The sequence below is a fragment of the Solanum verrucosum genome, unplaced genomic scaffold (assembly GCF_900185275.1).
Source record: "Solanum verrucosum unplaced genomic scaffold, falcon-dt-bn FXZP01000086.1, whole genome shotgun sequence".
In the NCBI taxonomy this organism is placed as follows: Eukaryota; Viridiplantae; Streptophyta; class Magnoliopsida; order Solanales; family Solanaceae; genus Solanum; species Solanum verrucosum.
The window spans coordinates 1,386,585-1,402,742 of NW_026020100.1; the positions used below are offsets into that span (position 1 = coordinate 1,386,585).

Sequence of the window (16,158 nt, forward strand, 5' to 3'; positions counted from 1 at the left end):
CTTCCACCTGTGTATATTGTTATTTGTCTACTCTTGTTTAGTTTCTACCCTCAGACCCATTACTTGTTCCGGATTACGGGTTGGCTTACCTACTGGTGGGTTATAGTAGGTGCCATCATGACTTGAGAAATTGGGTCGTGACACATACTTTGATAAATACAGAATAATCGTACCGACACCATAATATTTGGTAAGCATTTTAAAAACTTTTGGTAACATACCAAAATACTTAATTGTGCGCGCGCACACACACACATATATAGATGCTAATAGTTTAAGTAAGAATTTGATTAATCTAAATACAAATTAACAGAAGGCCTAATTAAATATATTCATTTTAAAAAACTCAAAGAATTCATGGTCAAACAAAAAAATTGACTCTCAGAATCTGAACGGTATCACATAAATTGAGCAAAGGGAGTACTCTATTTACTCATTACCATCTGCCTTTGTCTAGGTTTTTTGTCAATATGGTGAGATGTTATGTAAATGCCCAATAGCTCAAGGGAATAATGAAGCAACTAATTCTCCAAATCTTTTTTTTTCTTGTTTAAAGAGATTGAGGGGAGAAGGTGGTGATTTGTTATGCTAGAGTTCGTATATGCTCTTTAAGTTGGCCTCATTTCATGTTTATGCCCTTCAATTTTAAGTATGCACAAGTAGACACTTAAATTTGTATAAAGTTGAACAAATAGACACACACGTCCTACATGGCAATTTGCATCCTATGTGGTGTCCTACATGTATTATGCCAAATAGGATTCATGTTTCTAGTTGTTCAACTTTATACAAGTTTAAGTGCCTATTTGTGCACATCCAAAGTTGGAAGGCATAAATGGAAATGAGACCAAGTTAAGGGATATATTTATGTATTATGCCTAACTATACTAAAATTCCATTAAATGGACATTGGATAAGCTACTCTAGTTAAAATCTTCAGAAGGCACATATAGTAATTTACAAAACATAACATGCAACTAACCTTTCCCAATTGTAAGCTACATGAGACATCCTTGTGTGCCAAGTACTATGGAAGTGAATATGCAAAGCCACAAGGATATACTTGCTGAGACATTGCAACTAATTAATTAAGAAACTATCCCATGACTTGTAGTTTAGATTGAGAAAAGTGTACTAGTGCTAAAGTTTGTCCAAACGCAGATATCTAACCCAATGAAGGCCACATAATGACAGAGAGAGAACGGAAATCTCCAGCATAGAGGAATTCTTACCTGATCTGCAGAAAAAACAGTTTTTATATCTTGTTCATGCCACAGTCTACTGTGCTTCCATGGCTTGTCATGGTCCACATTACGTGCCACTTGCTGACCCATTTGTTCTATCAAATCATGCATCTCAACATTTCCTTCTGAAATATATAAAAGTGATTTTTGGATGAGGACATCAATTCCAATCTCTGATCGGAAGCCAAAACTGTTCAGTATTGTTATCACATCATCTTTCTTTCTTCCTCTAAAGAAGCATGCAATATCAAGAAATACATTCTTCTCCTCATGGTTCAATCCGTCTAGACTTAAACTGAGCTGCTTAACAATTTTTTCATATCCAGTATCTCTTAGTCTATCTATTGCACTTCTCCACTCAGTTACACCTCGTTTGTAGAGAAAAGAACCCAAGACCTTAAGAGCTAAAGGTAAGCCTTTAGCATAATCTACAACAGATTTGGAGAGTTCCAAAAACTCTTTATCAGGAGTTTGTTTCTGAAAAGCGTGCCAACTAAAAACTTCAATAGCCTTGTCTTTAGCCAATTCAGGAACAGAATATAACTGGTCATGACTACGTAGTAAATCTTGGTTTCTAGTTGTTGTAATGATTATACTGCCTTCACCAAACCAGTCATGATTTCCAACTAAATATTCCAATTGATGTTCATCATCGACATCATCAAAAACAATTAAAACTTTCCAGTGGCAAAGCCTTCTTTTTATCATGTCAGCTCCTTCATAAAAACTTGCTATATTCATTCTTTTTTCATTTAAGATTCTTGAAAGAAGTGTATCTTGCAAGTACGTCAGCCCATGCTTCTTTGATTCTTCTCTGACATTTGCAAGAAAACAAGACCCTTGAAATTGACACGAAATCTTGTCAAAAAAAGTTCTTGCAACAGTTGTCTTGCCAATGCCACCGATCCCCCATATTCCAACAAAACAGACATCACCTGATCTAACCTTAAATAACGATTCTACTTCACCCATACGAGATTCGATTCCCACTAGACATTTTTCAGTAGCTGAAACACTATGGTGCATGATTTGGAAGTTATCATTTATAATCTTGTCGATAGATTCTGCTTCATTCCTACAATAAGTAAAACTATAATAATAAGAATGAAAATTTTTGAAACAAAAAAACTAAAGAAGCCAAAAGCAGCCCATATTCCATCCAGTGCTTCTCTAGAACTTGTCTAATATGAGCAAGGAAATAGGATTAATTCACAAGAAATCTAGTTAACAGTTCTCTTGCAATAGTTGTTTTCTCTACGCAATCCATTTCCATTATCACTCTAAATGAACACTTCCATTCCCTTTTTCAGCAAAGATCACTTTTCGCCCAAACAAGATTTAATTCCAACTAGATTTTCATCAATGACAGATCTTATGGTACCCAGACATTATAATTCATACTCCTTTTTTTATGAATATAATTAATTGAATTCAGATAGATGCTCATGAACTGAAAAAAATCATTTTATTATGAAAATCAAGATGTTTTGTGGTACGCTTTAAATCTTGAAAAATAAAAGAAAATGCACACAACAAGATAACTCCAAAATATAAGAAAATAGTGTCTGTTACAGAAGCAGTGAAGAAAGAATGGGGACTGGTTTATAATTGGGACAGTTTTTTTTTTCCTTCTTAACTTTGACAAAGAAGCTTGAGGTGAAGTTCAATAAACCTACCTTACTAATAGTTTATGTTCTAACCTATTTCAGATTTGAATGATTATTAACCATAGGGGTTCAAATGAGTTGAATCAAGCAAAGTTCTGGGCGCTTAAACGCGGCTAATACAATATCTGAATGAAGCCTGTGCGACCTCTAGGTGCAGCCAGAGCTTGAAACAGGAATATTTTCAAGGCTCTAGCTAAAACTTGACTATCAATTCATTCATGGATGGAGTATTTTGTTTTCTGTTTTTAGAGTTTTTCCACCATTTTCAATAAATGAATAAACGCCTCAATCCTAAACAGCTATGAGAGTGAAAAAATGGTTAAGTACGGCTACAGGGAAGTTCAGCAATTTGACTTATCCGAGGAAGACAAACACAATCTCAAGGATTTTAGAAGAGGAATCATGACAATTTGGGATAATATAGTTCTTTTAGATCATAACTATAGTTTCTTATGCTTAAGTTCATGGTCTTGAAGAATGTCATCGTGCAAATATTTACTTATTATGAATGTGAGGTTCAAGGAAGGAAAGAGCTTAGAAAGAAAGATTAGCCGCAGAGAGAAGACAAATTTAGTGTCCCATGTGAAGTCAAAGAGAGGCACACATTCCAGAGCATTTGGTACATCATAGTGGAAGTTAGTAAAAGTAGTCAGAACTCTACAAAGTATGCAGTATCCGTGAAGCAACGGATTAGAGGAATTATGAGGCGCTATGTGAAATGAAGACACAGAAACTTTAATCACTTCCATACGAGGTGTTGCAACAAACTATGTTGAGGTGCCATGTCAGAACATAAGAAGATCAGAAATGAGTCTGGATAGATAGGATTGTGTTGTGGCGCATAAGAAGCCAGAACAATTGAAGATGTGACTGATATCTGATGATACACCAGAAGAGAAAGTGACGCATTGCATGAGGACTGATGAGAAAAAATGTCCCAGGTAGCAAAGGCAGTGACGTGATTACGTAATTGTACTTGAGAGCTGAGAGTGTATATTGAAGAGGTTTCCAAGCTTGGGACATTTAATTTGCAGTTTCTTCTCTTTTACTTCATTGTTAACCGTGGAATTTGTATTTTTAATGGTGTATTAGTTAATTCCTTAGTATCTAAGTTACTACACTGATTCTTATTAGGTATTTAATTACTTGTCCAGCTTTACATTAGTGTTAGTCAATTTCATTTGGGCTCTACTTAGGTGAAGTTTTTAGACCCTAATTTGATTCAAGATATGAAAGCTGGAGTTGGAAATGGGATATGACAACCTAGACCCCAATTCAATAAGAAACTAATTAGGGATTCAGCGACTTTAGTGGATATAGTACACAGCACTGTAGTAAATCAAAGCTGGGTAGGTCCTAATGCCCTTTTCCTTTAGCTATTACGCTAGCCTTCTAATCGCTTAAGGTTGAATTTGCTTTTGCAGACTTTAATTTGACGAATCCATATAGAATAATGGTTAGGACCGTTTAATGATGGTAGGCTAGTCTATAATCGAGAGATTGGATCAGGAAGTGTTATCTCAAGATCAGATATCACCTAATGAGACTCTAATTGTGCTTAATACATTTAGTTGTAGTGAACCCAATGGAATTCTTAGTGTGAAGGAATTTCATTTTTACTGTTTTAAATAATAATAGGTCTCCCTACAATTCAAACCAATTTATAGAAGTTAAATTCAAATTAGATTTAACACCCACGATCTCTGGATGATATCAGAGTCTCTTCTCCTTTTATTTATTCTGAGATGCATTTCTTGCTCTAGATTTAATCACCAAACAAATCGATTTCATTGTTGCTAGAAATATCAGTAAAGTCACTTCACTACAATCTACTTGAACCACAAAGAATGAACAACCTATGTCACACGAAATCCATCCAGATAACATACAAGATCACTATGATTTACTAGTTTACTCAAAAGAGGAAAAGGAAAAAGGGATGGTGATGGAACTGTTCAGTGGGACAAAAAGAGGGGCAGGGATGAAGATATCAACTTTCTAAGGTTGTCAAATAGGAAGAGAAGAAGAGTCCAGAGAGAAAGAGGAGGGAGATGCAACAGAGGGAGGTCAGATTTTTAGGAGTTCAGCTCTTTCAATATTTTTTTAGAATCAACTTGTCTAGTAAATTATATGGATCTCAATACCTGATTTTACACTTTAAAGCAATGCCTTGATCCTTATCACAGGTTTTGTATGGTTAATCCGGAGTTTAAATTTCTTACTATTCAAAAAAGTATGTCTTTAATGCTAACTACTGCCCTATTAAAATGGAACCACATTCCGTTAGTTGCTTTTTATATTTTTACAAATGTGCAATCAAGCATAATGAAAGGAAAAGCGTACATGTAAAGTCTATAATTCATACTACTGCAGTAGCACCTCTTCTTCCTATTAAGCACAGGTCTAACAAAGTCATTTACACCACCCTTCCACTGAAACTTAAAGACCTCTTAGTATATCAACCTGATTTACAAGAAATTAAATGATTTCTGCTCTAGACTGACAACAACAACAACAACAACTGACAAAATATATAAAATTCGTTATATTTGATTTAATATGAAAGGGTATACATTATTGACCATGCTATATTAATTACTACTTTGAACGAGTTTCAGCGTTACAATCTTAGTAAAACTATTATGTTAGCACCTTAGTATTTTTAGGACCCAAAGAAGAGAGCATTGAAGTATTTTACTTAATTACTCTAACAGTTATATGTATGGATAGCTGTTGCTTGAATTTAAACAGAGTGTAGACATATCTCATGAGCCTAAATGACATGCAAATCACACATATAAAGTTTGACATTCAGAACTAAAACATAGAAGCATACTTGTAACCTGAATCATATTACCTTCACATGATTCTGCTCCTCTCTCCTAGATTCCCTCCACACCAAACCCCTCATTGGGCAAAAGATCTGTAGACAATTCATCTAAGGTGTATTGTAGCCAAAAACGCTTTGATTTGGGTATCCAGCTGAACGGTATTCTCATAAATTAATTATTAGAATGTCCCACATTGTTTCAATGAATGTGTTGTTATGGTCGTGGATGATCCTCGGTTTATGAGCTAATTTTCTGGAATGAGTTAAGCCCAAGCTCCATTTGTTTTAACATGGTATCAACATGGTATTAGAGATAAGTTCATCCTTATTCCAGATTTATCCAGTGATACGCCCCCATGATATGTTGTTCATGCTCTAGATGTTAAGTCTTGAGTGTGCTAGGGGTGTTAATTGAGGGAATCGATTGATGTCTCCTTATATGGTCTTTGACAATCTCCATCTCATGAATTAGGCAATTAGCTTTGAAGTACTTAGGTCCATTTCTCATTTTCTTTACCAGTAATTTAACCTTTTAAAGTAGGAAAGGGATTTACTTCCTATCAGTAAAAAAAAGAAGACATCTCTTGAAACTCAATTAGAGTTGAAGTTTTGGAATTTGTCCTTTTTGTTTTCACTTACCAGAAATTATATAAAATTTGACCCTTTATGTTTTTCATGATATTCTAGGAAGCATCGCTTCATATTGATACTTCACATAACATTTCACATAATATGATGAAAAGGTGACCCAATAAATAAGTGAAAACTTAAGGGTTCTTTTACTACTCAGTACTCACCCATTGGCAGTTTTACGAACATCCAGTCCTGCTATACCGGCAGCTTTATGTAGGGCATGCTTCCACCTCTGTACCTTCTCCAAATTATCCTTGAGACCTGTCTTGTCTATGGCTAACACCTTCTGCAAACTATACTGGGGATCTTCCTCATGTTTTGTTACCAACTTTTCAAAATTAGACTTGAAATCTTCCACGTGTTTGTCCAACGCTCTAGCAAAGCTGCTGTTCATACCTTCACACAGACGAGAGACTATTACAATAATGATAGAAAAGTTAGTTTGATGGAAAGATTACAATAATGATAGAAAAGTTGGTTTGATGGAAAGAATATAAATTCGATTTGTTAAACAAGTTTATTTTTCAAGAATAACACTATATAAATAATATTGTTAGTGGTGTGTTACTTTCAATGAATATTTCTGATGACTTACCTTTCATGCGTATATCTGATGGCTCGACGTTATAGAAGACAGGATATGCTTTCTGTTCCTTCTTGTCAACACACTCCATGATCATTGTGAGTTCCTCCAAGCACCAGGTGGATGAAGCATAGTCCTCAGAGAAGATAATAATGGCAGTTCTTGATTCCTCAATGGCTTTCAAGAGTTCTGTGGAAATAAACTTTCCTCTTTTAAGTTTCACATCATCATTGAAAACTTTAATTCCTATGTCTTCCAAGCGTTTATAAAGATGGGCAACAAAGTTATTGCGGGTATCATCTCCTCTAAAACTCAAAAAGGCATCATATTTCCATTTCTGAATCGATTCATTTTCGGGGGCCACAGGAAATGTAAGAGTTCTGGTGATCTGCAAATATAACGGGCCCAGACGAGGTAAGCACTTGGGACACAGAAGTGAACAGAATTAATAAGTAAAGAAGAGAAGGAAATCTTCACGAAGGTTAACAACAACGATTCATACATTAATAGTATCACAGAAGAGGTTTGCATGTCAACTTTGTCCTCTTTGCAAAAGAAAGTAGACGATAGCATCACTAGGTACGCCTCAAACACAAACTAGTTGAGTTGGCTATATGAATCCTCAAATCTATTCTATCCAATTTGAATTTGTTTCATTTTAAAACTCAAAACATTTGTTTTCTTAAGACAAATCAGGGAGTTCTCTAATACTACAACAACATACCCATTGTAATCACACAAGTGGGGTCTGGGAAGGGTGGAGTGTACACAAACCTTACATGTACCTTTATGGGGTAGAGAGTGTGTTTCAGATAGACTTTACCCCTACTAGAGAGTCTTTACATTTTTTTTAGTGATATACAAATCCCAATGAATGTTATTCAAAGCCATCGCTTCGTTACTTAACATGATGAAGTGAATCAACGCAAGGGGTTATTGCAGGGGCGTATTTACCCTATTAATTATGGTGCATGTGAACCCATGGTTTCTCCGTCAAACTAAGTATTTTATGTAAATATTTCTTGGAATTGATCTAATATTATTTGTTGGCTCCTCTGCTCCAAAAAGGTTGAATAGTGAACTTGCTTGAATGTTAGTACCTAGAAGAACAAGAGTCAATCCTCACTTAATGCTTCCTTTCTCTTATATTTAGCAATGCATCCATGTTCAAGAAATCCTAGATCCACCTATTGCTTCATGGTGAGACTAGGGGTGTCAAATGGGCGGGATAGGTTGAAATTGGAGATATTAAAATGGGTTGAAATAGAAATCGGGTTGGGTCTTGACCCGCCCAAGTTTACTTTGGGCTCAAATGGGTTGGGTTCAAATGGGCTAAAAAACGGGTTGGGTCTTGACCCGCTCAATTTGACCCGATTAATCTCAATAATTTTAACATAGTGATATTTAACTTTTATAATCACAATTCGAATTTCCGCTCGAGATTTTTTTTTAAAAAGTAACAAATAGATAGATAAATCCTAAAAGATGTTAAATAGATAATAATTCATACCTTTAATATAGGAACATATCTTAGTAAAGAGTTTTAAAACGGGTTGAAATTGGAGATTGAATTAGGCTCAATTGAGGATTCTCTTAAAATGAGTTAGGCTTGAATGGGTTGAGATTGAACCCAATTCAAATTATCTTGAGCCCAACCCTTTAAATTTTATGCGGGTTGGGCGCCTATGTTTGGGTTCATTTTTGACACCCCCAGGTGAGACCATGTGTTTCAAACAAGTGTGTGCCTCAAATAATGAAGTGCAAAATGATCCAAAAGAAAATCAGCAGTTCATTGAAGCTCAACTATGAGGGGTCGGATTAATATTGACATTACAATTATTTTGATCAAGTAAATATATTTTCTTTCATAAACATGGCCAAAAACAGGTTGTATACAAAAGGTAAGCCGAAAGGTACAAAATCCTCAAAGAGATATGATTCTCTGTGAACTCCACCCAATCCTCCATACAACAAGAAACTTTATGGATGCACCAAAAGAAAATAAGGGATCAGAGACTACACAAAAAAAAAACACAACTCTATCCCTTCAAAAGCTCTCCTATTTCTCTCTGTCCAAACAACCCACTTTGACGCGAGTGGAGCCACATTCCATGCCCTGTGTCTTCTCTTCCTTCTCCTGCTCTCCCAGCTAAACGTTACAATCTTTCACAATTTTTGGCATTATCCATGAAGTGCCAACCACCTAGACATATCCCATGATACCTTAATGGTTAGCCTACAATGTAGAAGAAGATGATTCACATCCTCGCCCGCCTCCTTACACATGTAACACCAATTGATGCAGGCAACCTTTCCACTTGCTAAGATTTTCCGTCATCAAGATCACCCCTCTAGTGGCCAGCCAAGTGAAAAAACACACCTTTCTCAGCACCTTGGTATCCATATTGCATGGCATGGAAAAACATTATTTTCCTTAACCAAAAGTTTCTCATAAAAGAACTTAACAGAGAACAGTCCATTATTCCCCGAACCCCACCACAAAGAATCGGGTTATCAACCAGAGTGACTTGCCTATGGCATTATAGTACAGTGGATGCTGATATGAAGAAAAGGGAGGAGAAATTCTTGGCAGAAATTGTATTTGCACAACTTTTCCTAATGGGGTCAAAAATTAAACACTAGCCTTTCAAAAGGCCACCCGCATAAATTCATGATCAAACTATTAGGAGAAATAGGACATACTGGTTCATTAAAATAAAAATGTAACTTCAAAGTACATCATAACCTTAATGAACAGTAAGAAATATAAATTTGACCCTTTTATTTTAGTATTCAACGATTAAACAGAATCAAGAAAATAAAAATACAATAATTAATCATAATTAGAACTAAACTCTACCAACTGTATATTGAGTATGCTATTCCAAATTCCAATTTAAGATTCTTTTAGATAAGCAACGCCCATGTAGTAATCATGAAAAAATAAGATGTTATTAAACTTTTCTTGTTATGACTATATGAGCACATGCATACATGCAGAGTACTATGAAACTGCATATTCAAAGTTAAAGAGTATATTTGCAAGATGTTGGTAGTTGAATTAATTAAGAAAGTATCCCATGACTTACAGTTTACAAATGAACTAGCGCTATTGTACAAGTCGACTTCTACTTTTTCTGAAGGGAAAACAGCACACAAGAGAAAATGGAAATCTCCAGCATTCTCAACCATTTGAGGACATACACACCTGATTAGCAGAAAAAAACAGTTTTCATGTCATTTTCATGCCATAGTCTACTGCGATTCCATGGCTTGAGCTGCTCAGCATCACGTGCCACTTGCCAACCCATTTGTGCTATCCAGTCATGCATCTCAATAGTTCCTTCTGAGACATATAAAAGTGATCTTTCAGTAAGGAGGTATATGAAGCCAAACTTATTCGATGTTGTCATCACACCATTTTTATTTTTTCCTCTAAAGAAGCATGCAATATGAAGAAACAGATCCTTGTATTTGCCACACAGTGCATCTAGGCTTAAGCTGAGTAGCTTAACAATTTTCCCATCGCTGAAACTGTTGAGTCTATGTAATGCACTGTGTTCTTTCTTCCCTTGTTTGTAAAGAAAAGAACCCAAGACCTCCAACACTATGGGTAAGCCTTTCGCATAATCTACAATGCAGCACGAGAGCTCTTGAAACTCTTTAACAGGAGTTCCTTGTTGAAAGGCGTGCCAACTTACAAGTTCTAAAGCCTCATGATTTGTCAGTTCTGGGACACGATAAAACTCATCATGCTTGCTAAGTAAATCACTGTTTCTAGTGGTTGTAATGATTCTACTCCCATCCCCAAACCATTCATGCTCTCCAGCCAAATATTCCAATTGGTGGCTGTTATACACATCATCAAGAACAATTAAAACCTTCTTGAAACGAAGAATTTGGCTTATATCAACTTCTTTATTTGAACTGGCTACATTCAAAGGATGTTGCTTCAAGATTTTTACAAGAAGCTTCCGCTGTAAAAGTGCTGGGCCTTCCGGTCCAAACTTTTCTAAAAATCTCCTGACATTAAGAAAGCAAGACCCTTCAAATTGACAAGAGATCTCATCAAAAATTTCTCTCGCAACTGTTGTCTTCCCCACACCACCCCTTCCCCATACCCCGATAAAATAAACACCACCAAATTCAACTTTCAACAACAATTTTACTTCCTCTACGCGGGATTTGATTCCCACAGGATATTTTGCAATTCTTGGAACCTGACATATCTTGTTAGCAATTTCCTCAATGCATTCTCCATTGTTCCTATGTTAAATAGAATATATCAGAACAAGAAAATATTCGAAACATAACAAACGATGAGGAAGCGAAAAGCAATAGTCAAGTTCCAGCAAAAGCAACATAAAATATTTTAACTTTTGCAAAAACAACACCTCAAGCTGACAGCAGATCTTGTCAAATATTCTTTTTGGAATAGTTTGTTAAGAATTCATAACCAACTTAATTAATATCTAAGACATGCTAAAGAAGAATCTAGAATATTCAAGAGTAGTAGAGAATTGGAAGAACTCTAGAATGAGAATTGAGAATTATAGAGTGTATCTAGAAAAAATACAGTTAGGAATATTCTTGAAGATAGTAGTAAATTTTCCATGATCATTCCATCACCTCTTATAAATAGAGGTGGTCCATTTGAGTTGTATGTGTGCTCAAAGTAAGAAAGCAAGAGAGAAAGAAAGTAAGCAAGTAAGAAAATAAAAGTGAGTGCTCAAGCCTCAAGAAAAGAAAAGAGTGTTGCTGAAGCAAGCAACAAGTGAGTGATCAAGATTATAAGACCGACGCAGGTCCTTACTTTGATATAATAAAATACAAGTTGTGAGCAACCGATTGTGCCCGTCATCAAAAATACTCAACATAGTTCTCTTCTCTATGGCACCCATTCCTCACAGAATCGCCTAGCAAAATACTTCAATCCCATTAAAAGAACCTTATTTGACCCGCATAAGATGAATTTCAGAGTAATTGTTGTTGAATAACTTTCACATATAGCAAACATAAAAATCATATTTGTATGTTATAGCTATAGTTTGCATAATTTGGCTCCATAACAAATTTTATGTTTGCTATGGAGCTTTTGATTTGTATACAAATTGTTCAGTTTTGTATAAATTCATTTATACATTGTAATTTGTATAATAAGATCTGTTTTTGTATAATTATAAGTGTATAGGACGAAAATATATGTATTTGTATTTGTATATACACTTTTCTCTCGCTTTATACAAACACAAACGCATTTTATACATTTATATACCGAATGACTAATTATATATCGAAAATGGCTAATTGTATACCAAACCAGATAGCAAAAAAAGGGAATATTTGCTGCGAATTACAAATAAAATAAACTATGGCTATAGCATTTAATTTGAACTAATAGTTTGCTATTTCATTCAGTTTTCCCGTTGTTGTTTAGCTGAAGCTTCAAATATTGAAAGCCAAGCTCACCCAAAATAATTCTTTCAAAGTTGGAGCTAGAACTCATTTGTCAGCTTATTTGTAGATGATGAGAAGTTTGTTTGTCATTTTTGCTCTAGACTTTACTAATTTGGGCTAGAAAGTTAAATGATTTAAGTTAACCATAGACGAAATACTAGCTCAAGATATGAGACCAATCAATTCAATATTTTCTGGAAATATCAACTACTCACATTACGAAATTCAACCACCTAGAAGGTCAAATACCCAAGCTCCACAAACAGTTCCCTCATTTAACATACAACAATCATTAAAATCTAATTTCTCTAATGAGGAAAAGAAAGAAGGGACAAATGGAGATGCAACTTATCCAAGGATATTAACTGGCAATGATGTAAGCGACATTATGAGCACAACTTACCCTTTAAATATGGGACAGAGAAAATATTAGTTATACATGGTGCTTAAGAACTTAGGGAGAAGAGATTGAAGAGTTACTGGAGATCTTGATAAAAAATTTATAGTACTTACGCATGTTACAACTTCTGTAAATTCAGAACTCTGGGCATAATTACAACAGACACTTAAATCAACCTTTATTATCTCCTACTCATACCAGTTCACCTAATCATGGCCTAATCATATCTACAATGATTCAAATCTCTCCCACAAGCTGGATGATACATGTCAAAAGCTCCATACTTGGTGCAAATTTATTCAATCAGGGGACCTCTAAGGGCTTACAAGAACATCTGCTAATCAGTTATTTGAGCTTACAAAACTAGTGATAATGCATCCGATTCAATCTTCTACCTTGTAAAGATAAGGCATCTAACAGGGGTTTTGCTTGGGATATGCCTAACAGGATCACACGTCTTTTGTACAGCTGGAGAGAAGTAGGGGTGGGAGCTGCAGATAGAGATAGATGGAGGATTGTCCCAACCTGTATTTGGTGGACTGTTTGAAAAGAAAGAAATGCTAGATGCTTTGCGAGCAAGAGCTGTGATCTTCAAATGGTCAAATTAAATTGTATCAGGCTTTTTTTCTTCTGGTGCAAACAAATGTATTTAGAGGACAGCGAATCCATTATAGATAACCTAGGTTCCTGTTAGGATTCAAATTCAGTTTTCTTACTTTTTTGACAAGCTGTAAACATGGTTTTTAGTGCAGCCCATGTACTGGTTCAGTAAATATACAAAAATGTTACCTTCTAAAAAAAAAGAAGATATGGTACCTAAGTCTAACTAAACCCCAAAAGTTAGCACATGAGAGAAGGATTGTCTGAGTCCATAAATGCAAACCACCCTTCCATTTCCCAACCAATGTGGGATTCTAATTCACTCTAATACTCCCTTCATACCTGTTATTTGAAATATGGGAATTGAAGAACTTGTATTTCACTATGTTAAGAAGTACATGTATATATACAATCACTAGAGGTACTATCAAAGGTAAGTAAATATCCTACACATCTTTTTATGATTTAGCTAGCTATATAAGGTAAGAAAATATCTTTACAATATCCTACAATATTCTATAACACTCCCCCTCAAGCTGGAGCATAGATATTGATCATGCCTAGCTTGTTACATAGATAATTAACTGAGCTCCATTTTGTGCCTTTGTGAACAAATTAGCTAGTTGCTCTCTGGTCTTCACATAGCAAGCGGAAATCAAGTTTTCCTGAATCTTTTCATGAATGAAATGACAATCAACCTCAATATGTTTAGTTCTTTCATGATACACCGGATTCGAGGCAATATGAAGAGCAACCTGATTATCACACCAAAGTTTTGCTGGTGTATGATGTTTCAATCCAATTTCAGTTAAAAGATTATGTATCTAAATAATCTCACATGTGGACTATAACATAGCTCTATACTCAGATTCAGTACTGGATCGAGATACAACATTTTGTTTCTTGCTCCTCCATGATATTAAGTTTCCTCCAACGAAGACACAATAGCCTATAGTAGATCTTCTATCAATTTTGGATCCAGCCCAATCAGCATCTGCAAAACATTCAACACGAGTATGTCCATGAGTATTATACATTAAGCCGAGTCCAGAAGCTCTTTTCAAGTAACATACAATTTGTTCCAAAGCTGCCCAATGTTTGACTGTAGGTGCAGACATGAATTGGCTAACAATACTTATAGCATATGCAATATTCGGACGAGTCACAATGAGGTAGTTTAACTTCCCTTCTGTGGATCATCAAAGGATCACCATCATCTTTCATAAGATGCACATTCAGAATCATTGGAGATAGAAGAATTCCATTCTTGCTTCGATTTACTTCTACTCCTAGAAAGTATTTTAACTGACCTAAGTCCTTCGTATGAAATCTTGTATGCAGGAAAGACTTGAAAGATGAGATCCGCGCATAATCACTTCCTGTGATGACAATGTCATCGACATATACAACAAGGAGGACAATGCCAGTTGTTGATTGTTGATAAAAGACCAAGTGATCACATTTGCTCATTTTCAAACCAAACTCTTGAACCACCTCACTAAAGTTTCCAAACCAAGACTGAGGGCTCTGTTTCAAGCCATACAAAACTTCTTCCAATGACAGACTTTCCCATACTCTCCCTGAGCAACAAAATCGGGTGGTTGCTCCATATACACTTCTTCTTGAAGATCACCATGAAGTAATGCATTCTTGATATCCAATTGATGTAAAGACCAATTCTCGAAAGCAGCTAGAATAATTAACAAGCGGACAGAAGTGAGTTTGGCAACCGGAGAGAAGGTGTCTATATAATCCACCCCATAAATCTGAGCATCCCCTTTAGCCATAAGTCTTGCCACATTACCATCAGGATTAACTTTAACGGTAAAGAGCCACTTACATTCTACTGTTTTCTTCCCTTTGGGTAAATCAACCAAATCCCACGTATGCCTGCCGCTCATGCCCTTTTTGATCTGATTCGATAGGGCGTTCCTCAGCAAAGTGTTCACTTCTTTTTCGCCAGGTTTTCCTCTAAGGCATGTATTTCCTCAAGCATTGCATTAGACTATCCTGGATGACTCAGCCTCTTTCATTGTTTTGGGTACATGGATGGAGTCTATAGAAGCAATCAAAGATCTAGAAGCGAAGGACAAGCGGTCATGGGAAACAAAATTAGCAATTGAGTATGTGGATTTACAAGTACGTGTACCTTTACGAAGAGCAATAGGGAGGTCAATGTTTTCAGAAGGATCAAGCAAAGGAGGATCTGATGATGAAGGAACTGGTGCAGGACATATATCGCCGGTATCTCTTCTCCTAGAGTAAACTTGAACAATTGATGGTCTTGCTAGCACAAATGGAGCAAGTGGTAAAGGCACAATAGTCGATTGGTGTTCAATAGGAGAACTAGAAGATGAATAAACAAAATGGGTAACCTAATAGACTAACCATTTATTTCTTCCTCTTGACTAGTACAAATGGGAGGTTCATAGAAAAATAGTGTGGTCTATGAAAATACAACATCCCTCGATACCATATATTTGCCAAGTTCAGTAGAATAGCACTGATACCCCTTCTGAAGGTGAGAATATCCAAAAAAAAAACACTTCAATGCCTTGGGATCCAACTTGGTATCAGATGGTCGAACATCTCGAACATAACATGTGCTTCCAAATACCTTAGGTTCCACCGAAAATAATGCCTTGTTTGGAAAAAGAACACTATAATGCATATCACCATTAAGCACAGTAGATGGCATGTGATTACTCTGAAAACAAGTCGTTGAGACTTCATCAACCCAAAAC

At 35.7% G+C, this 16,158-nt stretch overlaps 1 protein-coding gene and 1 pseudogene across 1 annotated transcript in view; both read right to left on the reverse strand.

Annotated features, from left to right (window-relative positions):
- LOC125824910 (disease resistance protein Roq1-like) overlaps positions 1-16,158 on the reverse strand; it is a 147,873-nt pseudogene that overhangs the window by 6,671 nt on the left and 125,044 nt on the right.
- LOC125824897 (disease resistance protein Roq1-like) overlaps positions 1-16,158 on the reverse strand; it is a 153,664-nt gene that overhangs the window by 3,921 nt on the left and 133,585 nt on the right. The window contains exon 5 of the mRNA XM_049504238.1: positions 1,233-1,640. Within this exon, the coding sequence (XP_049360195.1) occupies positions 1,233-1,640 (408 nt within the window). The remainder of the gene's footprint in view (positions 1-1,232; positions 1,641-16,158) is intronic.